General features: G+C 40.1%; 3 protein-coding genes and 1 non-coding gene across 7 annotated transcripts in view; 3 read left to right on the top strand and 1 right to left on the bottom strand.

Annotated features, from left to right (window-relative positions):
- The first annotated feature begins 86 nt into the window (after window positions 1-86).
- Window positions 87-11,163, top strand: clptm1l (CLPTM1 like). Its single transcript, XM_069681269.1, has 18 exons — window positions 87-318; window positions 1,288-1,514; window positions 1,645-1,739; window positions 1,991-2,180; window positions 3,669-3,844; window positions 4,048-4,126; window positions 4,459-4,576; window positions 4,696-4,790; window positions 5,085-5,169; window positions 5,981-6,084; window positions 7,514-7,579; window positions 7,926-7,976; window positions 8,136-8,218; window positions 8,317-8,351; window positions 8,480-8,535; window positions 9,142-9,186; window positions 9,450-9,565; window positions 9,662-11,163. Exons 2-18 carry the CDS (start codon window positions 1,350-1,352, stop codon window positions 9,744-9,746), a joined length of 1,644 nt encoding a protein of 547 aa, XP_069537370.1. The 5' UTR covers window positions 87-318; window positions 1,288-1,349; the 3' UTR covers window positions 9,747-11,163.
- Window positions 11,164-11,629: 466 nt separating this feature from the next.
- On the top strand, window positions 11,630-14,093 carry rplp1 (ribosomal protein lateral stalk subunit P1). The gene is made up of 4 exons (XM_069681400.1): window positions 11,630-11,829; window positions 12,967-13,041; window positions 13,678-13,789; window positions 13,969-14,093. Exons 1-4 carry the CDS (start codon window positions 11,758-11,760, stop codon window positions 14,049-14,051), a joined length of 342 nt encoding a protein of 113 aa, XP_069537501.1. The 5' UTR covers window positions 11,630-11,757; the 3' UTR covers window positions 14,052-14,093.
- Window positions 14,094-16,070: 1,977 nt separating this feature from the next.
- Window positions 16,071-16,143, top strand: trnav-cac (transfer RNA valine (anticodon CAC)). The gene has a single exon. It is a non-coding gene; the product is annotated as a tRNA-Val (tRNA).
- Window positions 16,144-17,056: 913 nt separating this feature from the next.
- The window catches only part of ptk2aa (protein tyrosine kinase 2aa), a 69,837-nt gene continuing 61,050 nt past the window's right edge, over window positions 17,057-25,843 (bottom strand). For all 4 annotated transcript variants that reach the window (XM_069681162.1, XM_069681161.1, XM_069681163.1 and 1 more), the window contains 7 exons: window positions 23,188-23,250; window positions 22,512-22,551; window positions 22,054-22,157; window positions 20,368-20,523; window positions 20,113-20,193; window positions 18,453-18,538; window positions 17,057-18,358 (listed from right to left, as the gene is read on the bottom strand). In XM_069681162.1, coding sequence (XP_069537263.1) covers window positions 18,232-18,358; window positions 18,453-18,538; window positions 20,113-20,193; window positions 20,368-20,523; window positions 22,054-22,157; window positions 22,512-22,551; window positions 23,188-23,250 — 657 coding nt within the window. In that variant the 3' untranslated portion in view covers window positions 17,057-18,231. The remainder of the gene's footprint in view (window positions 18,359-18,452; window positions 18,539-20,112; window positions 20,194-20,367; window positions 20,524-22,053; window positions 22,158-22,511; window positions 22,552-23,187; window positions 23,251-25,843) is intronic.

Raw genomic sequence — 25,843 nt, 5'->3', positions numbered from 1 at the left:
GAGCTTAAAATCTCAGTTAATTGAAATCTCGCGTTACCGCCGCCCAAAATCCCGTCCAAGGTACCAACCAGGAAGTGAATGGCGGAAATACAGATCTCTGAAATCCACCTCACACTTCCAGCCATCAACCTGTGGGTAGACGTGTTTTTACCCTGAATGGAGGGACCGCTCTTGTCGACAGCAGATGCCTTCAGCTACAATCAGTGGGAAGTTCTGAGGAAACGATGTGGTCGCGTCTAAGTACCAGGCAGGATCCGTAAAGTGAAAGGACGGAGAGCCGAGTGTCCTGTCACTGACAGCCTGCCACATTTAACACCGGTACGTTTAACTTTAAGGTCTTATTTTTTACTTGTTACATATGCCCTACCATGTGAGTGAAAACAAGTACAAAAGAAAATCATATCTGGAAAATACAGGCGCTCTTGAAAATTAATTGATGACATCAGAATTCAAGAAACGTCAGAAAACAAATTATTTGATCATGACCAGCAGAACCGTGACGATGAATACGTGTCTCTGAGATTTGAAAGTTTGAGGCTTTCGAATTACTCTGGTCTTTCTACAAACAATAAAAAGGTGCTAAGTTACTATTAGCAGCAAAATAAGGTAGATTATGAGGTGTGATCTCTACTCAACTCTACAAGTTGTCACAATACTTTAATATAATAAACTACTAAAATCTCTGAACAATTTTTGGTGTCAGTGTTAGGCATACACTCTTATCACCCTCCATCTAATGCTACGTCTCAATGTGAGGAGGCCCCTCTTCCTTTCATATCTTGTTTCAGCTGTCTGTAATTTGTAGTTTAGCAACAACAAAACAGGATGAGCAAGCTGTGGAATTCATTCTTAACCAGCCATATCTTATACCTACTGAAAGGCTCGATGAAGACCTCTCTTCATGCATGAAAGCGTGTTGTGAAACTCAACATCAGTACTCATCCTGTGAGACATGTGTGGCTGAATGGGACCAAATGCCTGCAGCCAGGCTCCACAATCTTGTGGAAAGCCTCCTAGTAGAGAAAATGATGTAATAGTAGCGTGTTGATGCCCATGGTTTTTGAAGGTGGTCTTCAGTGGTGAAATAGGGGGGATTTTTCAGTATCTCTGCATAATTTTGACCATGGAGTGTTACTAAATATCTCTGAAAATAAGTTAGTAATTATGCAGAGTTAAGAAGAAATCTTCAAGCTGATAAACACAGTCAGCATGGATTTTGTCGTTCTATTGTGCCCCCTACAGGAAAACCATCACACTATCCTTGTCCTATAATTCCTTCATTTGCAGACATATGGCCCTGCTCCTCAGTTAACCGACGGAGACGACGCAACACGCAAATCGGCAGCATTATGTTCCTGAAAACATCATTCACCACCCTGATCGTGGGGGTGTTTGTGGTGTACGTGCTCCACACCTGCTGGGTGATGTATGGCATAGTGTACACTAAACCCTGCGACAGCCCCAAAGGTGACAACTGTATCACACCCTTCCTGGCAGGGAACCCGAAACTACAGGTCAGTAATGTGGAGGGATGAATGGATTTTTGCTCTCACTGTTCAATTTTGAGTGTGTGTGTGGGTTGCAGTAGCAGTAGTAAGCTCTTTGACATAATAATAACTGTAATATCTCCCTGTGTGTATCCAGTTGAGTATCTACACTGCACTGCGGCCCAATGCAGAGGGAGGACATACACTGATCCACAAAGAGGAGGATTTTGATGTCAACAGCAAGTTTGAGAGGTTCGTTTGACTCTCGATTTAAAATTACTTAGAGTAATTACATAGTAAAAAGCCACCATGCATTATGTTCAGTGCTGTCATACATTAAATATGACAAGGACAACAGAAAAGGAAGTCAATTGCAGATTGATGTTTTCTGTTTTAACACTATTAAAGGAAGCAGATGTGACACACACATAAGATGTAATCTGATACACAGGATATTTCTAAAATGCCTTCCTTCTTTGTCTCCTTCCTCTTTCTTCCACCAGGATAGTAAATGTCTCACTTCCTAAGAAGACACGCAACAATGGAACTTTATATGCTCTAATATTTGTCCACCAAGCTGGCTTCACTCCGTGGCAGGACCCTCGACAGGTCCACCTGGTGGCTCAGCTCACTACATACATGGTGCCTAAACCGCCTGAGATCTCTCTGATATCCGGGGAGGATAAAACGCAGGTATGAAGCTGTGAGGAAGTTCAGACTGAAAGTGATCTCACTTCATGTTTTCTGAATAAAGATGTGGGTGTTTAAGGGCTTAAGGGAGGTGGCTATGTGAATAACGCCCATAGGAAAATACACTATGAACAGAACTCTAAGATGTGCTTTATCAATATCGGATGTAGCCTCTGGGGACACCGGCGGAAGTACCGGGCAGTAAGTGATAATCAATTTCCCGTCAAGACTTCCTTCTCCGCGTGCTGCATTGTTACAGAAAGAGAAAACATTTTCTTGTGATTTACTTGTTATTAACAGATCTTACCTTTGCCCAAATTACAACATCATGATGCAGATTAGTAAGAAGTAAAAATTCAAGCTTTGTCAGGTCTGTCCTCAAGAGGAGAAGAAAACCTTTAAACTGCTCGTTTGTTGAAGGGAGGTCGATTGGATCTGATGCATTTGAGGAAGTTGGGAAATCTGAACGCTGAACGGCTTGCGTGACTCAGCGTCAAGGGAATTCATCTCAGGTTAAATTTTAGATCTAGAACAGATTGTTAGCTGTTAGCTGTTAGCATGCAGGTGTCTGTTTATAGAGATTAATAAGAAGCTAAATCATCGTCAGATCAGGCTGATTACGGCGGATTACGTTCCGCCTGCTTTTGCTCTCCTCATGTACTGTTCTTCCTGCATACGCTGCAGCCTGCTGATACATGATTGGTCAATATTACTCGAACTAGTTTCTGTAGTTTCAAACTGAAACCAGAACACTTGCCTTCCCTGAAATCCCTGTGTAAATAGAGATTAGTGCTTTATGAATGATTTGGTCTTCCTTTTTTACAGCCTTGTCCCTTGTATTTCAAGCACTGTGAGGATGTACTTTTACGTTGTATAAACTGTTTACATTTTTAGTTATGTAAGGGATAATGCATAGTGAACAGTTTGTAACCTGCTCACCATACATTATCCCGATTATTAGACGGCTATTTACGTACAAAATCAATTAATTGACACAAAATATTGATCCGGAAATGACTTAATTCATTTAAAAAGGATTACCTTTCCATTTAAAAATAGTCTGTTCCACTCACAGTGAGAGCTGCGTCCATAGCAACGGTTACTATGCAGCCTTCTCAAAATTAGCTAAGCTAGCTGTTTTCACTCACATTAATTGGAAACATCTCCACCGTCATTTTTTGGGTCGTATAACCTTTATTGCTTTCTCTCCGCTGTTTTTGTCCCTCTTCTTTTCTTTCAGCAGATTGATATGATTACAGTTAGTCCTCCGGATTGTGTGATTAGAGCCGCATCCATAGCAACAGTATGTTCTGCATAACAACGGTCTTTTGTCGAGAAATAGCAGACCTCAGAATACCGTAATTAGCCGATAAGAATCAAGTATTTAACATAGCCGTGTAATAATAGTTCTTAGTTGAGTTGCTTCACTAATCAGGTATTTAATTTGAAGGTACATTTTCTTCACATGCACCTGTCTGTTGGATCACACAGGGTCAGAAAGAAGAAGCCCAGCAGAGAAAACGGCCCGATGCAAGGGACGGTCCCTCTTCCACGTCGGATCACCCAGCCTGCCACTGGCGAACCCGCCTGACACTCAACGTCGTCGGCGATCACTTTGTGTTTGACAGAGAATACCTGCCGAGTGATGTCCACAGATACCTCAGAGTGTAAGAGACACACACTTACTGCAGTCGCTTAGAATGAAAGGTCTGCTTTGGAAACTGTTCCACTCTATGCATACTGGTACATGTGGGTAATGTGAGGCAGATTTTTTAGCCTACTAAATATGGATTACACACAGTGCACAGACTAAATGTCAATAAAAGCTTTTAATTAGACTCAGAGGATGTTTTGATTCTCTGTATTTCAGATTCCAAAATGGTAAGAAGATGGTTTATCTACCTCTGCTGTTTGTTGATGAGCTCAGCAACCGGGTCAAAGACCTTGTGGTAAGCTCAAACATTATATAACACTGTAACAGGCTGTTGGCAGGTTTTAAACGCAGTCTTTTTTTAATTTTCCTGCAGAGCTTGTTTTGAGCGAAATGCAAATACTTAAACTCTAACCTGGTGATTCACAGTTTGTGCGGAGAACCGAATGCTTGTTGATTTGTTTTCACTGACCTCAGCCGCGCATTGATTCTCGCCTAAAGCCCGAAGCTTGTCCCACCTGAATATCACAGAGACACAGTAAAATATGAACAGAAAACAAAGCAAAAAGAAAGTTTTAAGTTTTCATTAGAACAGTTTGTAAAGAAGCTTATGTGTCTGTTTATCTGTAGGAGGTTAACAGCACCTCCATGGAGCTTCCTCTGACCATCTCTTACGACGCCATCTCTCTGGGGAGGCTGCGATTCTGGATCCACATGCAAGACGCTGTTTTCTCTCTGCAGCAGTTTGGTATGTTAATCTCTCTCTCTCTCTCTCTCTCTCACGCTCTCTCACACATGCACAGTCTAAAACCCTTGTGCTCTAACACCACGTATATTTGTGTGTCTGTCTCCCTGTGTGTGTTGCAGGTTTCACAGAAAAGGATGCAGATGAGATTAAAGGAATCTTTGTGGATACCAACCTGTACTTCCTGGCTCTGACCTTCTTTGTGGCTGCCTTCCATGTAAGTGTTAACACAAAGCACTTCACCGCATCATGCTATAACAGAGAAATGATATGATATGTGAATAGATTTCTGATTAGACATATTGTTTTTACTTGAAGTGGAACATAAAAGTAGCATGTGTCCAAATGAAAATGTTCCTACCATATTAAATCATGCTGTAGTATAACCTGCAGTACTAAGTACTAAGTCTGATTTTAAACAATCTGTGTACTTATCTTTACAAAATGAAAGCAAAAAAATAAACATGTCAAACACCCTGGTAATAACCTTTGTTGTCTATTTTCTCTTCAGCTCCTCTTTGACTTCCTGGCGTTCAAGAACGACATCAGCTTCTGGAAACAGAAGAAAAGCATGGTGGGAATGTCCAGCAAAGCAGGTGGGTAACTTTGTTCTCAGCGACCCGCCAAAACATCATTCAAATAAATGAAATGATCAATATTCAATATTAAAGTTGTAATCTCAAAGACTTCAGTTTTGTTCTCTTTGGCGCCACCTATGGCCATAAACGGTAATTGCGGGAGCACACTTTACAGATATCCAGACAGTGTCGCATGTGTGACATCCACGGTTAGCTCCGGTTGTAACTCTTGATTTTCCTCGCTGACGGTCGCTTTCCTTTTTAGACCATTTGCCTTCATCTGAGCGTTGAATTTGTTTCTTTTTGTTTGGATTTTCACTTATTTTTGAAGTTGTATCTGTAGTCATCGATCTTTTAATTGTTTGTTCAGCCATAGCAGATTACTGTTTACTCGCAACACTTGCAGAGACCGGAAAAGCAGCCGCTTAGCTCCACCTACCCTCTCTGGCAGACCAACCACTGCTGGGTGATGGAAAACGCGTCACTAACTGGGCGCCTCCACGAATGTCGCCACGCAGTCCATAATACTGCAAATGTAAAGGCTTTCATCAGTGGGCCATTGGCTCAGTCACCATTGTCTTACCTCATTCTGCCATGGATAGTGACTTAACAGACATTTATTTAAATGAAAACCTTAGAGATGATCACTTTAACAGACAAATACCTGAACATCTTAGAGGACAGAATATGATGGAGTATTAACCTGCAAATGTGTCAAATCATGGAAAACCCATTAACAGTATGTAAATCTGGACCAAAGAATTTGTCTGGATCAATAAGAGCAAACCTGACTGTAAAACATTCGATATGTTTGTGTTTTGTTTCCCAGTGCTCTGGCGATGTTTCAGCACCATAGTGATTTTCCTCTATCTGTTCGACGAGCAGACCAGCCTGCTTGTCCTCATACCTGCCGGCATCGGCTCTATCATTGAAGTAAGTACAAAGGGACTGGAAACACACACATGCACTTAAAAAACACATGAATACACAGGAACACATGAACAAGAAATAACACTTCATTCATAAAAATAGAAGAAAATTTGTATCTAGTTTAAAATTAACGTATTTTTTGTGCTGTTAATGTATCTAATAGCATCTCTATGTGTCATTCAATATTTAGAGATGTGACAGACTGAACTCATAAATGACTAAAAAACAACTATTGTGACATTTATCAGAATCAGAAATACTTGATTGATCCCCGGGAGGGAAATTCGGGGGCGTGACAGTTGCTCTGATACAGAGAGAAATATATGGCATAAAAATAGAAGTAAGAAAAATGTCAACTATGTGCATTCAGAGCAGTTTCTTCCTACATGCGGACTATGCGGATGCATAGGGCCCCTGTAGCCACTAGGGGGCCCCCCAAAGCTGCAATTCAGCCTCAATAAATAAGGGGAAGATTTCAGTACCTGTCTTTATTTGTAACCAGCCAAGCCCCTCGTGTGTACCGAAGCACTTAGACACTTAAAATTAAATGTAGATTATAAACAAAACTAAACTTAGATTATTTCCCCAAATATTCTTTATGGCTCAGACTCAGGTTGCTCTGTTCACGTCCAGCTCCAAACAGGGCAGGTTACTCCTCCCAAAACACATGACGCAGGCCTTTACCTCATTTGCATTCCTGTTTTGCACAATCTTTAAAAATCTTTTCTCCCTGCTAAGATGTGTTCCCTTACATTGAGGAGCTTCGTTGGTTACCTTTCATCAAAATTTTCTGTAGGTTTAAACTGCTCGGGTCAACTTGAGATGTTTCATTTGAATTTGAGACAGTTTTTCACGAATCTGCTTCCCTCTCAAAGTGTACTAGATGGATGCATTTCCCCCATCCTTGTTTGACAAAGTAGGGGCCCCCAAACAGCATCTTGTACAGGGCCGCCACAAAGCTAGAAACGGCCCTGTGTGCATTATATCTACAATAAATTAAGAAATAAAGATTAAATGCTGAGAAGTGGATCTATGGTGATTCAAATATAAGTGTCAGAATAAAGTTAAACACGAAATAAGACTTAAGATGCAAAAGAGCTATTTACAAATGAACAGTATAAGACAGTATTTATAATTATAATTTATAATCTTGGATATAACTTTTGGTGTTAGTTGTTGTTGGTGAGGGTAAGAATAAGGTGAGTCATTGTCCCAACAGTGGCTCTGACGTATTTGATAAAGAATTATTAGTCCTTGTGCAACAGTCGGCTCAAAGTCTAAATTCGGGGGAACTTTACGCTCCTTTATGATTTAACTCACCAGCTTATCATCACTTAACATCAGTCCTTTGATATTAAGAGGACTTTGTGATTTGTGATTCTAGTTAATTATTTATGATGTTCTGTGATTTGGTAATGTTCTTCTGTTGCAGGTTTGGAAAGTAAAGAAGGCCTTTAAGATTCAGGTTTCCTGGAAAGGAGGCAAACCGACATTCCTGGTACGTGTGTGTTAGATTTTTTTCTTTAAAAACATTTTTTTTAAATTATTTTATTTTACTTTATTTTTACATCTCTGTAAAAATCAAGTCTTGCTTATATTGGTTGATCAGCTGTATTTGACTATTTGTTATTGGAAACTAAAAGCAAAGAGCAGGTACTGGAGCTACATCCACATGTTTGGATTCATACACCTATTATAGATAACATAATTGGCGCTTAAACAAATTTTGGAAATGTTACAATGAGACAATGTAAAAAAAAAAAGTCCTTAAAATCACCATAAAACTGTTCCAATAAAGAAAATGTGCGAAGAGTAAATTTGTACGTTTGTTTTCTCTGGAACAGTTTGGGAAGTTAGATGAATCCGAGAGGAGAACAGAAGAGTACGACACTCTGGTAAGACTCTTTAGATTCACACAGTGAAACATGTAAAAACAATGAAATACTGTACTTTCTAAATATATACAAGAGTGAATCATCTTAATGAATTTACCTTTTAGATTGAGTTTTAACTGGATTTACACTCATTGTTTTGTGCCTTGTGTTTCTGTGTAGGCCATGAAGTATCTCTCATACCTCCTGTACCCACTGTGTATTGGCGGAGCTGTGTACGCTCTAATATTCCTACGATACAAAAGGTAGCGACTCGTGTGCGTCCATTACATTCACACTTTCTGGATTGTTTTGGCTTCACCACTCATTTATCTCCCTGTCTGTTTCTCTGTCTCTCTTTTAGTTGGTACTCGTGGTTGATCAACAGTTTGGTTAATGGTAAGTTTAAACACTGTGAATAAACCACCTTTCACTGAGCGGCTCAACCAGTGCATCATAAATCAGGATTATAATTACCAGTTGATTACCTCATTGTGCCTTTCATAACCACTATCTCGTCATTCCAGGTGTATATGCCTTCGGCTTCCTCTTCATGCTTCCTCAACTGTTTGTCAACTACAAGGTCAGTTAACTGTAGTAAAAGTGTGGGAAAGATTTATCTAAACTTAAAGTACTTGAAATTTGTGCAACATCTTACCCCTAAGGAGTGACTTGGTCAGGTAACTGTTGTATATTATACAATATACATCAGTTAGTTCCGACCAAGTAATCTGATTGGACAAGAGACATTCAATGAGTGCTGATATAGAGAACAACATCACTGGGACTTTTCACTGTGTGTATCACTCCGCCTCAGCCAGGTGTACTGAGTACTGTTAATTAACATCACAGCAGACCGTGTAGGTCTACATTGATCAAGCTGGTACCTCTGAATCACACAGCAGACTCTTATTTCACTGGTTGATGATAAATCAAAACATACAGATAAATGAACAGCTGATCTGTGGTAACCTGTAGACACAGAGTGCAGGAGAATGTTTGGGTTGCTTGGCAACAAAAGTCTAGTTTCAGTGAAGTTGTGGAGCTGGTAGAGTTGGTGGAATAAAAAGTGTTTTACTTTTTACTACTACTTGCCGCTTGTGTAACTCACACTCGAGGTCGTGATGTTGTTCTTTATATCATCACGGCTTTCAAAACTTCCACTGACTTACTATGCTTCATTCTACAGCTGAAATCTGTGGCCCATCTGCCCTGGAAAGCCTTCATGTATAAGGTGAGAACACGACTCCGTTTGAGCTTCAATAACTCAGTTAGACGACAGAGTGTATGTTAGGGTTAGATTTAGAGATTTGTTGTTTAATTTATACTAATAACTAATCAATGAATAAGAGTTTAGAATGTGTAGTTGTTTATCTGTGACTGGCAGATGCTAAATTATCTGTAATATAACAACAAATGTTCCTACTTAAATAGATATTTTATGTCACTGACATCTTCCCCATTGTTAACTGATTAATATTGATTGATTGTTTCCAGGCATTCAACACCTTCATCGACGATGTGTTCGCTTTCATCATCACGATGCCGACATCCCACAGACTGGCCTGTTTCAGAGACGATGTGGTGTTTCTCGTTTACCTCTACCAGAGATGGTAAATACACACACACTCGGACACACACACCTCATAGTCACTGACAAAACAAACCCAACAATTTTCTAACCTTAAACTCTCCCTTCCTTTTCGCAGGCTCTACCCAGTGGACAAAACGAGAGTGAACGAATATGGAGTTTCTTACGATGAAAAACCCAAAGGAAAGTCGCACAAGGACTAGAGAGGAGAGACGGGTTGTTGGTTGCTTCCATGATGTGGTATCTGCAGGTTTCGTCTTCGGATGATTGATCTTACTTGGTGTCAGAATGGACCAGGTTCATCAACACCCTAGTCCTTTTTCACCTCTTCCCATACTTCAAAATGTTAAATGGTCAACATCTGATTATCTCCCTTTTGCTGTCCAGAGAGGTTTTTTTTTTTTTGCAGTGTGTGACCGGACTGGAAGACCAGTAAGCTGAATCTCAAGACCGACTGACACCACATCCTATGGTCCTATGGGTGTATATCTTATACACTAGCTGTTTGTGGCAACTTAAGGCCTTCTCAGCCATAAATTCTGCTCTTCCTTTTTTTCCCCCCCAAACATGTCAAACCCTTAAACACATTTTTATCATTTAATGCTGACAACTTCAAATGAACGACTCGGATATGGCATTAAAGCTGAATTAGGCAGTAAGTGGATGTATTGTTAGTCCAATTTAAATACTCCTGATGCAGAATCTATAGACCGTATTTCTAGAAATGATATCAAATAATGCTATCCTGAATTATTGTGATGAGAAAGCGAACATATGTAAACCCTGGGACACATTCCAGAGGGACAGGCTGTTTTAAGTGAGAATATAGTCGGAAGGAAAGGCACCTAAAAAGTAATGTTAGACAGATCTAACTAATGTAATTTCTACGTATGCACACGATGGGTGTAACAGAGAATTCCAATTGGTTGCCATGGTATTGGTTGGAAGTTCCGGAACGCCGAGCAGCAGTAGAAGCAGACGGAACATTCTGATTTGTTGCCGTGGAGATGAGGATAAATTGCCGGACCAATGTAGAGCCTTGAAAGTTCCAGAGTCTGTTTAGTTGAACTGTTACAGCAGTCTCCTTCTCTGTCCACGCCTTTATGGTACACAATTATTACACTGTAACACAAGGGACCACTCAAAGCCATACTGTCTTTTCCGTCCACTCTTTTACCTGCTTGAGTATTTTTTACATATCAGGGCCAAGAAAATATTTTAGTGCCAAATGTTACAATAACTTTGAATGTTCACCGTTGATGGTCCATCTGATGTTTTTAAACATAAACTGACGTTGTGAGGGAAAAGTAAATAGTAAGACTTGAGGAAAGTATTACTACATCTGGACTTAGTCACATTTTTTTTTTTTTTTTTTGTCATAGTCTTAATGTTATGTCTTTGTTTTTTTGTCATTGTTTTTAAATAGAAAGACTTGGAATCAGCATACACCACATTCAGATATCAGGATTAGGTCTGTGCACAAAGATCTAGTAAAGGTTTTCTGTCATGTTGTATATGCAGTCAGGTGAGGTATATCAGTTTGCCTTGAAATGGTTTTAGCTACTGTAATGTTGATGTTTTTGATGGACATGAAATAAAAATGACTGACTTAACATATCATCTGGAGTGGATTGATTCTATAATTCTAGATATCTCTGTACACAAAGTTTTCTTTTTGCTAATTTGAATACTGGTTGTCCCTCTATCTGAAGATTTGATGAGTTGCATCTTAGATATTCATTTGTTTTAGGTACACATAAAGATAAGATTATTTAAAAAAAATTGAGAGTGTGTATGCAATGGCATGTGAAAGAGGACATTTGTTTAAATGAGCAAATATATAAAACTAAAAATACAATGGTTAAATGTAAATAATGTTAGATTGGCTTTTGATTTGTTTATTTTCATTCAATTTAGTAGAGAAATTGATTTCATATTAAATGAAAAGAGCATTTAAGGTTGGTCGAAAATCAACCCTGGTTTACAATGGACTACGTCCGACGTCACTTTGTCTGCGTACTTACGTTGGGGGCACGCAACCCCGACGCAGAGTACATATTCCAAGCTCCCGCCCTCTTCCTTCCCTTTCCGCTGTGCGACGTAAACGTGCCTAAGGTGCTCGGTTCTTCACCAGAAGCTAAGGCCCGCAATCCGGCGACTAGCACCGTCAAATTTAGGCATCCAACGCGACAAACATAAAATCTAACATCTACGATGGCCTCCGTATCTGAGCTCGCCTGCATTTACTCTGCTCTGATCCTCCATGACGATGAAGTCACCGTCACGGTAAGTGTCCCGGTTCATCCCTGACAGCTAAGCTCATACTTTTAAACTGGACTCTAGGAGTATTGTGCTGGCTATAGAAGCCTTAAATGAATAAGCTGACATATAAAAGACTTTACTGATAAACCGTGATAGGACAAAGTCTGCTAAAGTAAGAGTTTAGGTCTGTGGTCCTAAAAATCCAATCTGCCGGCAAAAATGGCGGCGTGCTTGTTGCCAACGTTAGGCCACGTTTCTTTACTAGCACAGCTCTGCTGTATTGTAACATTCACGAGCCTTATGCGCAACGTATTTCTCTAGTTGCTGTCACTAGTCACATGTCCTAAACGTCTAAACTAGCTATTTAAGTTCTAGATACGCCATTCGCGCAATGACAGGCGCTACCACATGCTAAGCTAATGATGCTCAACAACAGCCCGCGATGCTTTTACTTTGAAAAGCTGCAACTTATCCTCGTGGAAAGTTAAGTTGTGCGTATCACCACGTTGTTGTACATGTCTGCCTTGTGTCATTCGTTAATACACTGTAGAGAGCTGTCAGACCATGATCATTTTGATACACGTGGATGCTGCACAATAATAACTTTATTTATATAGCACTTTTTTTTTTAAACAAGAATTTATAAAGTGCTTTGGCAACCAAGCAATAAAGGCAATACAAATAAAAGACTTAAAGCAATAGAGGCAATAAAAAGAACTGAAATAAAAGCAATCAACATGACTTCCAAACTGCTGCATTAGCCAGAACACAGGAGGTGGGATAATGTTTCAGGCCTAGTTTGATATTAAACTCCTTTTATATATGAAAGTTAATGTAGTCTTGGCACCTCCTGGTGATTTCTTTCAGGCAATAAACGCAGAAGGTAAATTCACTTATTACATGAAATTCATCCGCAAACCCTCACATTTAAAATCTACAATTTTCTTCATATTTGATTTACTAAATCCCCTGATTATCCCAATTACTTTTCAGTAATGTCTCATTTGATTCTGCATCTCTCTCCAAACAAGCACAAATGCATGTAGCAAACAAAAGATTGGTATATTTGTATTTTGTGTACTGATACAGTTGCATAATGTCAACTCTGTATTACATGGCTAATTAAGTAGATATGTAACAGTCACTGTTTTCTGTCTGTAGGAGGACAAGCTGAATGCTCTGATCAAGGCTGCTGGAGTCACTGTGGAGCCCTTCTGGCCAAGTCTGTTTGCCAAGGTAAGAGACACAACACACTTTATCAGACACGGAAAACAAAACTGTTTTCATGGGGAAGGATCCATGCTACTAACATTTCAAGGGTTGGTGCACACGCAGGCTACAAACTAGTTGCATGGAAGAGCATCAGTCAGCCCAAAATCTTAGGGGGGTTTTAGGTGTCCAACAGTTTGATTAGCTTTGTACTGTGTTTTTCTGGCACAAAGATTTCTGTTGGCAGCTCCTAATTTGTTTCATGGACACAAGGTTGTGTGTGGGTCTTCATTCCTGAGAGAATGTGTGTAAAAGCACTCAAATGCAGATTAAAAGCTTGTGTGGAAAGTTTGTTCCCTGATTGCACCTGACAGCATTTTGTCAAGTGCGTAATAGAGTTGGAGTTATTTTTGTGATATTTCAAGATGATCAAAATGAGTAGCTGAAGCATAAGTACAATTTACTGAATTAAGAGATTGCAAAGATTTGACTGTTCTGCGGTGCTATTTTTACGTAAGCTACAAGCACCAACTTGAATTGTAGTAGAGCTTTATCCACATAAGAACAATAGGGTCGTGCCTTTGAAATCTGCGCATCACTCATGAGAACAAGCATTGGACATGAGAATAAAGTGACTGACCTGTGCAATGTTTTATTTTGTAGGCTCTTACCAGCGTCGACATCGGCAGCTTGATCTGCAACGTTGGAGCCGGAGGTGGAGCTCCAGCTGGTGCCCCTGCTGCTGGAGGAGCCGCCCCTGCTGGTGACGCCCCAGGTAACTGGACCAACCGTGCTTTAAAAAGGAATCCAGCTGAACTAACAGCAAACCCTCTTCTTTATCTCTAATTTGTTTTTAGCCCTGTTATTTTATATAGTTAAAAACTGCTACGACTAATTTGTGCACCCTGTCTTTTTACTTTTTTTTAACCATACCTCATCTTTTTGCTCCTACAGCCAAGGAGGAGGAGAAGAAAGAGGAGAAGAAGGAAGAGTCCGAGGAGTCCGACGATGACATGGGCTTCGGTCTCTTTGATTAAATACGATGTTTTTGTAAAAACACAATAAAAGTACAAAAATGACTTACCTTGTCTGACATGTTTGTCCCCAATGATGGCTAACCTGCTGTACTGACACCAAAATGACCTGTAACCTCCTAAGAAAATTTGCTCTACAGCAGGGGTGCTCAATCCTCCTGGAGAGCTACCTTCCTGCATGCTTTAGGTTTCTCTGTACTTGAACACAGCTGATTTGAATGATCTGCTTGTTATCAACTAAAGCTTCTCAGGGGATTGATAATGAGCAAAACATTCGAATCAGGTGTGGAGCACTGAGAAACTTAAAACGTACAGGAAGGTAGGTCTCCAGGAGCAGGATTGGGCACCCCTGCTCTACAGTATTGAAACTGAAGGGTTGTGCAAATATTAATGACTGGCAAATGTGCTGACATTCTAGCAGAGTGATGTGGTTTGGTAGACATGGTCATGAGTTCTTTATTTTTTGAGCCTATGTTTTTACCTGTTCCTAGTGATTCATCATAGTAATTAAGGCAGTGACGAAGTATTTTACAATGTAAGTGGAAAGAGGGAATTGTAATTAAATAAAACAAGCTGGAGATTATACAAATAGCTTCATAGTGGCAGTAAGGAAAGTTACTTATGATGGGGCTTGAAGATAACTGAGACGATGATTTTTTTTCTTTACCCAAACCCACAGACTCTCCTAAAAAAGTGTTATTAAACCCTGGCACTTCTGTCTCAACCAACAGAACGGTCAGCTGAATAACGAGCTTTCGCACGTAACTTAGACACTGGGTCACATGACATAAAATGTAAATATTTTACATGAAAATATTAGTATAAAATGGATGATGCAATATCATGAGGTGTCTTATTTCACCAAGTCAGTATTAACATCTGACATTGATTTGAGGATACTGGAACACATGACATGGAAGCTATTGAAAAAAAACCCATAACATTTTCCAGAAAAATATGAAAATAATTGCAGTAATAAAATACAATATAATGAGGTGTGTCTTATTTCCCGAAGTGTTCTCTGGGGATCAATAAAGGATTGTCTTATTTTATTTGTCCAATTAAGTACTACCACTACCACATTGATTTGAGGACACTGGGTCACATGACATGGAAGCTATTAAAAAAAACATTACTTTTTATTAGTTATAAAACGGAAAAGGTAATAAAATCCAACTTCACATGACCTCGAAGCTAATGGCAAAAAGCCTTTATTCTTTATAAAACATTTTGCAGATTATAAAAAAATAAATAAAATGCATTTAAAATTATTAGGCAACATGTACCCAATTAAGTTGTATTTTTAATCCTAATTTTTATATGGGCAAGTCAGGGACGTATTATAAAAGCATGAGTTTTGTGTCCATTTAACAGTAATTTATTGATGGTCCCTAAATCAGGACGAGGGCTCGGGAATTCATCTGTTCTCTCTCTCCAGCGACTCTAGTGAGAATGAGAAAAGCGTCGCTGGTTCCCGGGTGAATGTCTGTCAATATCCAACTTCAAAAAACTACAAAACTCACTTCACCGCAGCGCATCAACGTCAGTAAACAAATCAAGAGTTTTTCTCAGTTGGTAGAGCAGGCGCTCCATGTACAGAGGCTACAGTCCTCGACGCACAAAGCGCAGGTTCGACTCCCGGTCTGCCGATGACTTGGTGCATTAATTTACCAACTCTCTTCTCATTTCAGTATCTCTTCAGCTGCCCTATGAATAAAGGCAAAGGCCACACAAATAATGTTTAAAAACAAAAACATAAACCGGTTAGTGACAAAGACTATATGGTTGATCGCTAGCAATGACTGTATATATTCTATGATCGCTAGCTGTTCCTCATGCCCACTAGAGGTGGGAGCTCCTTGACGTGAACCTTAACCGTATGTTTCCCTGACGTAAATCTTGATTTCCCTGAAGGAATGACTATGTTATGTAAATGTTTCTTGTGATGACAACAGAAATCACTCGTGTAAATGTGTATAAATTATTTTTTAATAGGATTGTGACGTCATACTCTAAGCACAAGTTTCCGTAGTGTAGTGGTTATCACGTTCGCCTCACACGCGAAAGGTCCCCGGTTCGAAACCGGGCGGAAACATGTTTTCAGTTTTCAAATTTTACAGTTAAAGACTATTGAACGGAGAACACGAGCTTTCAGTCTATTAAAGTATTGAATATATAGTATAGTATAGTAAAGCTAAAGGTGTGACAGAGGTGAAAGAGATTAAAAACTTCAAACCTTGCCCTCATCAAGCTGCAGCAGCTGAGTGTACAACCAGGAGAACAAGACTGGTGGTTGTACTTTAGTTGATAATATTGCCATTGAAGCATATTAGCAGAGAACCCAATTTAAAGTTTGCTACCTTTATTTAGAAATGCCAACTGAGCTTTAAGCAATTTAAATACGTATAAATGTAGTCTAAATGTATAAATGTCCTACATTTTAATCATTCAAATAATTTACAGTGTATATGTAGCTTATGGTTGGTTTATTATTTGATGTAGAAGAATCATACTCTAATTTAGAATAGCCAAAATGAAAATATTTTTCTTGTAGTTTTATCTGTCCAAAGTTTAAGGCGGTAGTCAGTTGTGTGGAAATAGTGCTTCAGGGGTGCTGGTTTAGCTCAGTTAGTTGAGCAGGTAGTTGTCTAGAGGCTAAAGTCTTCACGCACTGATTGCAGGCTCGACTCCAGGTCTGCTGATCGATTTGGTGCATGTCTTCCCCTACTCTCTACTCCCCACATTTCCTGTCTGTCTTCAGCTGTCCTGTATAATAAAGTTAAAATGCAAAAAGTGCTTTAAGGATGCTTTTCCTCTCTATTAAAAGCTTTGTGATACCAGCGATGTAGTCGCCTAAAAATATGCATGTTTCTTCCTTCCTGTCTTTGACCTTCCTCGAAGCAATGTTCAGATTCTGTAAAGTAATAAAGCAATTATGACTGTGCCTAACACACTATGTTATCACAAAGACATTCTATAAGAAACACACACACAAAGGACTGCTTTATGATAACAGTGTTTTATTTGCTTGGTTTAGCAACTGTACATGTGACTCCTTCCTGAGATTACTGCTCACCTCAGGGGAGAGGGAACAGTGGAACGGAGAGAGAGAATCGGAGAGGGATGAAATGAAGAGGGGAAGAGAGGGGATACGGGGTATAAATAACTCCAATTGGAGGGAGGTAGAAAGATAGGGCAGGAATGAAGGAGAATGCAGAAAAGAACTTTAAAAAGGACCATGTTGGGGTTAACCGAGCTGGATTTTAAATTTAGAATAGGCACCTCCACTGTAACTAAAAAAAAACACCCTCCCGCCATCTCTCAACCCCCTCCCCCGTCATCCCTCTCCCTTTTTCACTAACAATTCATGCCTCAGAAATGTTAAAAATATAGCTTCTTCGTATATTTACTATGCAAGTTAACTTAAAAAAAAAGTGGCCTGTGACATTTAGTTTGTTCTTCAAAATTCAGCGTTTATATTTAATTGTTTTTGCCGTCTCTTGTAGCCTGAGATAAAGAGATCTAGAAGGAAGATGAGAAAGAGGTGAAATGTGACGTTTACGAGGATATTTGAATCAATCATTTTAGCCCGTTTAAAGAGAAAGATAGAAAAACTGACATGAGAACAGAAATAATTATAATTAATAATGATATAAAAGCATTTTTAAACAACAATACAACCACATTATCTTCATTTGCTCCTCATCCTGGCTCTTCAGTTCCAGTTGTAACATCCTGCATGTGGAGAGTGTTAGTTGTGTGTTTACGTGGCAAACTTTCGTGCATAAATTCACCAAGTTATCTCTGTAGTCCTTCAAGTGAGCCTCTGAAACCTTTGTTTGATTCGCTCTAAAGTTAAAAAAGAAATAATGGATGCTGTAAAAAAAAAAAAAAAACTCGTCTCTGAAGGATACGTGATTGAGGAGAGGAGTGTTTCTCTGGATACAAAAGTAAATACGCAACAAAAGTACAAAAAAAAAACCACAATGTTGACCGAAACAGGAGCGCCGCCAGAGAGAAAAAGGAAACGTTTGAGGGAGAGGAGGGATCTGATTGTTTCAGTCAGTCGTGCGTTTGCTGTCCATCAGTTAATTTTTTCATCCGTCCATCACTGATAATCCATCAAAATGTTCTCTTCTTCTCGTGACTTGCTGGAAGTACTCTCCATCTCGAAAAAAAACAACTAATGAGGGCGGGTCTGGGTGATCATCTTGAGTCGCGATTGGTCGATGACGTCCAGTAGGTTCTTGGCGTCGACTGCGAGGGCGTGAGCTGCCATTAGCATCTGTTTCTTGTAGTCCTTTTGTAAACTGTCCAGAAACAAAAATACACTGTCACTATTGCTGCACAGTGAGACGTGAATCATCGGTAACGATTTAATATATGCGGGGTATTTATGTCTACCTTGTCATGACGTACTGCTGGGCCAGTTTCATCTTTGATATCAACTCGGCCAGATCTGAATTCAGTAACTTCTGGGCCATCTCAATCTGTGAGGACACAAAGAACAGAGTCAAGATCTGTCTTCAGAGAGACATTTTTTTGACTCTTGTAACATGAGTCGAGTACTGGTTGTCACATGGAGTTTATGTGTTTTAACAAATGACTGTATATAAAGATGGACGATGCGTCTCCTTCTTCTCTCATTGTACAAACGCGAAGCCAGAATACCCCCTAAGCGGGCGCTGCCATCTTGCCCATTTTGAGCCGGAGTATGCGCAGTACAGATCGGCTGGTGGAGCCGCAGTATTGACGTACAGCCCCTTCCACTAACCAAAACATACATTTAACAGCTTCTTGTGTTTGTCTGGAGCAGATGTTCATGGAAATGGGAGACTTCAGTGAATGTAGTGTTAGTTACGTCTCCTCTCGCCGTTCCTCCTCTACTCTGCTAATCCAGAACAGCTCGGCTGCAGGATCCGTATTCGTCAACAGAGCTGTCAATCGTGACCCTTTTAAAAGTAGGGATGCACGATATTATCGACACGTTATCGGTATCGGCCGATATTGGCTTAAAAATGAACTTTGCCAACATGGCGATATCCGCTGATATAATTAACCGATAAAATAATGGGCTACTGCATACTTGATTAAATGCCCGACCTCGGCGCAATGTCCCCGGCGCGAAGAAGACCTGCGCGGCGCAGCGTGATGACGTCACGTGTGTCTACCTGCAGCATGAGAGAGTTAGAAGCCAAAATGTCCGTGGTGTGGAAGTTTTTCAAAGTGTCTGAAATAGATCGCAAAACTGCTGTTTACAATGACTGCTCAGCTTCGGTGATGCGAGGAGGAGCCAAGGCAAAGTCTGTCAACACTACAAACTTGATTAACCATCTCAAGACCCGTCACCCCGACCGTTGTAACAAATGTGATAAGAGTATCACCATTATACTGTACGCTAATTCCAGTACAGAAGAGAGTTGATGATCTCTGCAATTAGGTGTGCGGGAAAAAAATATCGGTATCGGTAATGAGTTGTAAAATATCAGCATATCGGATATCGGCAAAAAATCCAATATCGTGCATCCCTATTTAAAAGCATCAAATAACTAATTCAAACTAAACTTGAACACTTGGAGATAAATCAGCATGATAATAATTTAACTCTCATGTTTGAGGAAAAATTAATTAGACGTATGATAAGTTTGACTCCATCTGTTAACATGGAGGAGGCGGGCTTTATGAGCTATACTGCAGCCAGTCAGCAGGGGGCAATAGAGAGGTTTTGGCTTCAATTTTAGGGAGCTGTCATGTAGTCCATCTTTTTATACAGTCTATGTTTTAATGCAAGAAACAGTCGGTGTCTCCGATGAAATGTATAATTAGCACTGTGTGTCTTGTATGACAGAATGACATCTAGAAATCACATTTTTATAGCACGTGTGTTCACGTTTGTTCGTCTATAAAAACATTCACCATCCGGATTTGTTCCAGTGGTTTTACTCTGAGTCACCTCAAATTACACTGTTCAGGGAAGCGGTTTGATTTTTTTTATTTCACTTCCATTATATTATGTGTGTTTGTGTGTGTATGAGCCAGTGTGTGTGTGTGTGTGTGTGTTTACCTCTCTGTGTGTGCTGGCTGGCAGCACAGGAAGCGTCTCATCCACTGTCGCTAGCAGAGTCCTCAGTGCCAGACCCACCTCCTACAAAACACACACAAACAAACAAAATGCTCATATTTCTGCATCAGTCTTCAGTCAATGTTCTCTTTAAGGAAACTGTAGCACCTTATAATTTTACCCGTGTTGTTTAAGCTAAAATAAAAGTTAGGATCACTCTATTGTGTGTATTTTTAATGTACTGAATATCGATCCCACCTTGACCATTGGGACGTACTCCTCAGGGGCTGCGGGCTGAATCCTATTGGACATCTCGATCACAGCTTTGACCAATCCCGTCACGTTCTCGTAGACTTTGTCTTGGGAGCGATCCAGGTTGGCGGTGGGGGGCGGGCTGATCTCCTGAGGCTGCAACTGGACCAATCAGGAAAGTAGAATGCGTTTACAGGTTATTTTTATTAAATAAAAAACACAGTGTACTTAATTTACTCCTTTAAGGAATTAAGCTACAAGTTAAATTTAAGCACTTTCTACTACCAGGGTCAACAAAGGTGCCTGTAGTAAGACGGACAGAACACATGGTGGCAGTATTGGACTAGTGTTATTCACTCTCTCTTGCACAGACACAAGTTATTTGTGTCCACATGCATTTCTACAACATACTAGATACATGTACTTTCTAATATGACGGAGGTGTCGTGTTAGTACAGTTTAGCATTTTTTATGGTCAGGTTAAATCAAATAATTCACTGTAATGTGAAGGCGTTGCTTGGACCCGTTATTTGTAAGCAAAAAGATGACATCTTTGACAACTTGATAAGTTGTTGACACGTCTCTCTTGCCCACAGGACTTTAATGCAGGTTGTTTATCATAACGTTTTTAACAGTGCAGTGCAGCTGTTTATGCGTTGATTTGAAGGCCACCTCTTTATTGAGAAAGAGCTCATTAAATTTTGTCTTTGTCTCACTCGAGTGTCTGTATTGTCTTTAAATCAAATATATCCTGTAGCTTCTTTTGTGAGCATCATAAATCACAACTTGAACTTAATAAACATGTGGGCGTCTGTTTCTACTACACCAACGCAATAACCAGTTAATGATGGAACTATTTAACACCCACAGACGAGATGAAAGACGTACAGCGAGTCTACAATGCTTCTATTAATCTAAGACGAAACATGATGTCGACTTTTACATGTTTTGCTTTATTTTTCTTTACCAGGATATTTTACTACAGCCAGCTTATTCACACAAGACGAGAAGTTATGATGCGCAGATAATTTATAATGGAATGAGCTAACAATGTTTTATTTGGAGCTTTTAACCCCGTCTTAATATTGTCTCAATCTTTGCTAATCCCCGGTCGAGATTAATTGTCAGAGAAACTGTTCTAAAAGCCAAATTCAAGTGTTAGCTTCTTAGCTAATCCTAGTGTTTTGTTCAATCTCTGGTAAAGAAAAATAACTTGAATGCAGTTCAGAAAGCTTCTCTGCACATGATGATAATAGTAACTATCAGCTACGATGATGACACACACAGAGATCAGCTTACCCTCCACGGCTATGGGGAGGTTGAGGAGATGTGGGGGAGGTGCGGTTGGGCGGATAGGGGTGTGACAGGGAAGAGGATGAAGGGGGCAGATCGTGCAGGGAGGGGTTAAGAGGTTCGACAGAATGATGTATGGATGCAGAGTAACAGGTCGGAAAAGCAGGATGTTAAAGGGAAACAAGCCGAAGAAATGGATTGATGTCAATGCCAAAGGGGGGAGAGGGGGAGAGAAGAGGGAGAGCACGTTAGGTTAAAGCAAATCAAAAGGGGACACAGCATGCAAACCATCAGCCTCATCGTGTTGAAGAAAACTCAAAATACAGCACAGTGAAGGAGTTCTCATTACACATTGTATTTCAAGAAGAGACTGCTCATGATGTGTGTGTGCATATGTACCTTGACCCCCTCGTTGTAGCTGTCAATGGGACAGAGGCTGGCCAGGTTACCTAGGTGACCAGGAGCTCCGGGGCGAGGCGGTTTCTTGGGAGGAGCCACATGCTCTGAAAAAAAAAGGGAGTTAGATCATCGGTATGCTAGCATGTAAAATAATGCTAGTATCATCAGTATGTATGCTAGCATGTGAAGAATTGCTGGTGTTATTTGAATGTATTGCGCTAGCATGCTAAGTATTGCTTGTATCACCTGCATGGCGTATGCTAGCATGCATGCAATTACGTCTGTATGACTATGTAGTATGTAGTACGTATAATATAAGGCAGCTACGCCAGATGAAATAACTCTCTGATACATAATTCTGTGCAAGAAGTATTTTAATTTTGACTTCTTTAGTTTACTCTCTTACAGTTTGTGATCACTACTTTTACCTAACAATGAAAGTATGCCAGTTCTCTCACCTGGCTTCCCCACAGGCTGGTAGATATGTTGGCTTCCTCCCTGTGCAGACAAACAAACACATCAACACACCAGGTTAATAGAAAGGAAAACTGTCAATCATTCAATCATTATCAGAGAATGCAAAACCTTTGAATAGGAGATAATCTTTTCAAAAAGTTCATGTAAACATAAGAAAATATCCCTCCAACTTTATAGCTCTCATTTCAAATTGTGAATCCTCAAGAGTGATGTTGCTCCTCAGCTACGATGGGAACATGTGATGAAGCTCAGAATTTGACTTCCTTTTAGAATATTATAACCAACATTTACAGTAAAACGGGACATTTGCAGCCTGTGCTTCTGGGTTTAAAGTTCCCATGAGCCCTCTGTGGTCATGTGGTTGGTGTGTAGGCAGTACCCTCCCTGGCACCCAGACAGAAATACTTTCTCTCCTTCTCCCAGCCTCTGTGTTTCCTCCCTCTGTTTCTCTGTCTGTCACTGGACTGAATACTTTCCCCTTTGCACAATCTCATGTTTGATCTCTCTCTCTCTCTCGCTATATTCGGCTGCTTTCTCCTTTGAATCTTTTAATTGAACCGTTCTTCTCTCCACCAGAGCGTGTGGAGCTCAACAAAACCAACATACTGCGAGGTTAACAGCCATGTAAGTATGAATAACACACACACAGTGACTGACCGGTGTTTGTAGTGTGCCGTCCTCCCGGTCGATGCTTCCTCTGCTGTTTCTGGCCTCCGTCTTCTGCAGGAAAAAGACAGAAAGATGCATTTGAAAAATTGAAACAAACATATTTTGGACTAATTCCCGGCGTAAAAGTTCAATTCCAGTTGTTTTTTTGTGAATAAAAAAGTATAATTTAATAGAGAACACTTTGTAACTACAGCTTTGATTTGAAACCCATAAAGGTTAACTTAAGACTCATTTTCAGCATGTGGTATCCACATAACAAAAAGAAAATATGCTAAACTAAACACATCAGCCAACAGTTTGACACCTGCTGTTAACAGAGCAGCTAATCAAGAGGTAGAAAAACGCACTATTATCCAGCAAAATGCAAAACTTCACCGACAACAACCTGTCAAAATTTGCACCAATAAATCCAAGCACGACTCCAAACACTCTCTCATTCTGTCTGTCTCAGTACCGTGTTGGTGAAGCACGCCTTGAAGAGATGCATCCTGGGAGAATAGAGGCTGAAGAAGAAGTAGACGGGAGGAGGAAAGCAGAGAGTGGAGGCCATCGAAAGAAGAACGAAAGATAGAGACAGAAAGTGCGAAAGAGAGGGATGGAAGCGAGGAGATATTCAAGACATAAGAGAAGAGATATGAAGAGAAGGACAGGGAGAGAAAAGTACGAACGTGGAGGACGATGGAGTCAGAGAAAAACAGAAGGAGAGGAAAATACAGAGAGGAGGAGAGAAAGTTTTTCCAGAGGAGGAAAAGCTCCACTGAGCCACAGAGACACAATCCTGCAGAGAAAAAGATCCAGCTGCCTCTCCGTTTCTCTCCCTCCCACTTTTTCCATCTCTCTGCATCTCCCTCCGTTTCCCTCCTTCTTCTCCCTCTCTCCCTCTGATGGGCGACTCCTTCTTCGTTCCACCCTCTCCGCGGCTCTTGCCAATCCCACTTCCTTTCTCCCTCCTTCTGTCCTCATGTCTTCTCTCATTCCTCCGCACAAACTTCCATCTCGCTGCTTTCATGCTCTCACTGCTTTCCGTTATATTCTCCTGCCAATCCTCTTTTTATGTTATCACAAAGTTTATTTGCATATTTCACCACTAGAACGGACAGTACTCTTTAATGGTAGTAGAAGTATTGAGAACTTCTACTTCCATGCCTTTATTGATAGAGAGAGGACAGTGGATAGTGTCGGAAACAGGGGAAGAGAGAGTGGAGGGTGACACGCGGCAAAAGGGCCGAGGGTGGGAGCTGAACCCGGGGCTGCTGAATCCCGGACTGCGTCTGTACATGGGATGTGCGATTTAACCGCTGAGCTAAACTGATGCATACACAAACAGTACACATGCTCAAGTATCATCAGAAACATTGACTTCACATCAAAAGTACTTGGTAAGCAGCAGTTTGGCCCCAGGCATGTTATTATATCATTATGAAGCTTATCCTTTAATCATATTATTACTAACTTGTCGCTGATTTATTGCTGTGTAATCAAAGTTTAAACGCAGCTGGTTACAGTGATGCTATTTTTTACTTCTTTATATACTGTGGGATAGTTTAATTTAATGTACCTTCATTTATGAACATTTGCACAATCCTATTTACAACGTTTCATAAGCTGAATTCATTCTTTATAAGTAACTACAGCACAACTACGGCATTAAAGGTAGTCATCAAAGTATAATGAAATGTAGAGAAGTATAAAACATAAATATAAAATGCAATGTTTGGCTACTTTAAAGAGGGGGTATTATGCTGCTTCACATTTTAAGTCATGTATATAATGTTACAATGTTGGATGTCCAGACTAAACGTGGGTGAAGTTTCAAATCTGTAGGTAAAAGTATGTTGGAGTAATCCCCAGGCTTCCCAGCTCAGTCTGCAGGCTGCTGCGAACGCCAGGTTTCACACAGTTTTTTTTTCTCAGCAGGCTTCGGAGAGCTGGCCAATCAGAAGAAAGCGGGCTTGTAGGGGGCGGGGTTTCTTAAAGGGACAGAGCTGACACCTGGGCCTGCACAGAGCAGAGTTTTTTTAACTGTAAATTATGCTAAGCTACTCCACAGGTATCACAGAGTGAAATATGAAGCTTGAAATTATGATACCCCACCTTTAACTTAACCTGACAAAAACAACAACTCTTAGGGTTTCTTGTATGTAGAATTAAAAGAGGAAAATAAGCGATTTCTATGTCATTACTCAATGTGCAATTACATACTTTTTATATTCCACCATTAAACACCATTTGTAGTATTTACGACTGTTACTACACACAAACTATTACTTACACACTGTAATCATATTCATTACAATATATATATTCTGTATGTCTACATTGGATTCGCACACAACACCTTATACACCATAGTCTGATTTCATTTGTTGTCTGTGTAGTATGTCATGTGCTAATCATTATTAGCAACTGGTCTGTGAGAAACGACATTTTGCTCATCTGTATACCTTGTGTTTGGATGAATGACGATGACAATAAAGTTGAAGAAGAGTTGATTTCCCCTCTGATGGTGAAATGAATTACACTGTTGTTTACATGATGGTTTTGTGCATAGAAAATTGCCCATAGCTGGCATGCTACTTCACTCCATAATAGTGTACTATTAATGGTTTACAAACGCTACATTTCTTGTGTTGAAACAGAGCGA

The sequence above is a fragment of the Semicossyphus pulcher genome, unplaced genomic scaffold (assembly GCF_022749685.1).
Source record: "Semicossyphus pulcher isolate SPU_LCO1_2020_fin unplaced genomic scaffold, fSemPul1.0.p SCAF_5, whole genome shotgun sequence".
Classification (NCBI taxonomy): Eukaryota; Metazoa; Chordata; class Actinopteri; order Labriformes; family Labridae; genus Semicossyphus; species Semicossyphus pulcher.
The sequence above is the reverse complement of the archived record's forward strand: the minus strand, read 5'-3'. Positions and strand labels throughout refer to the sequence as shown.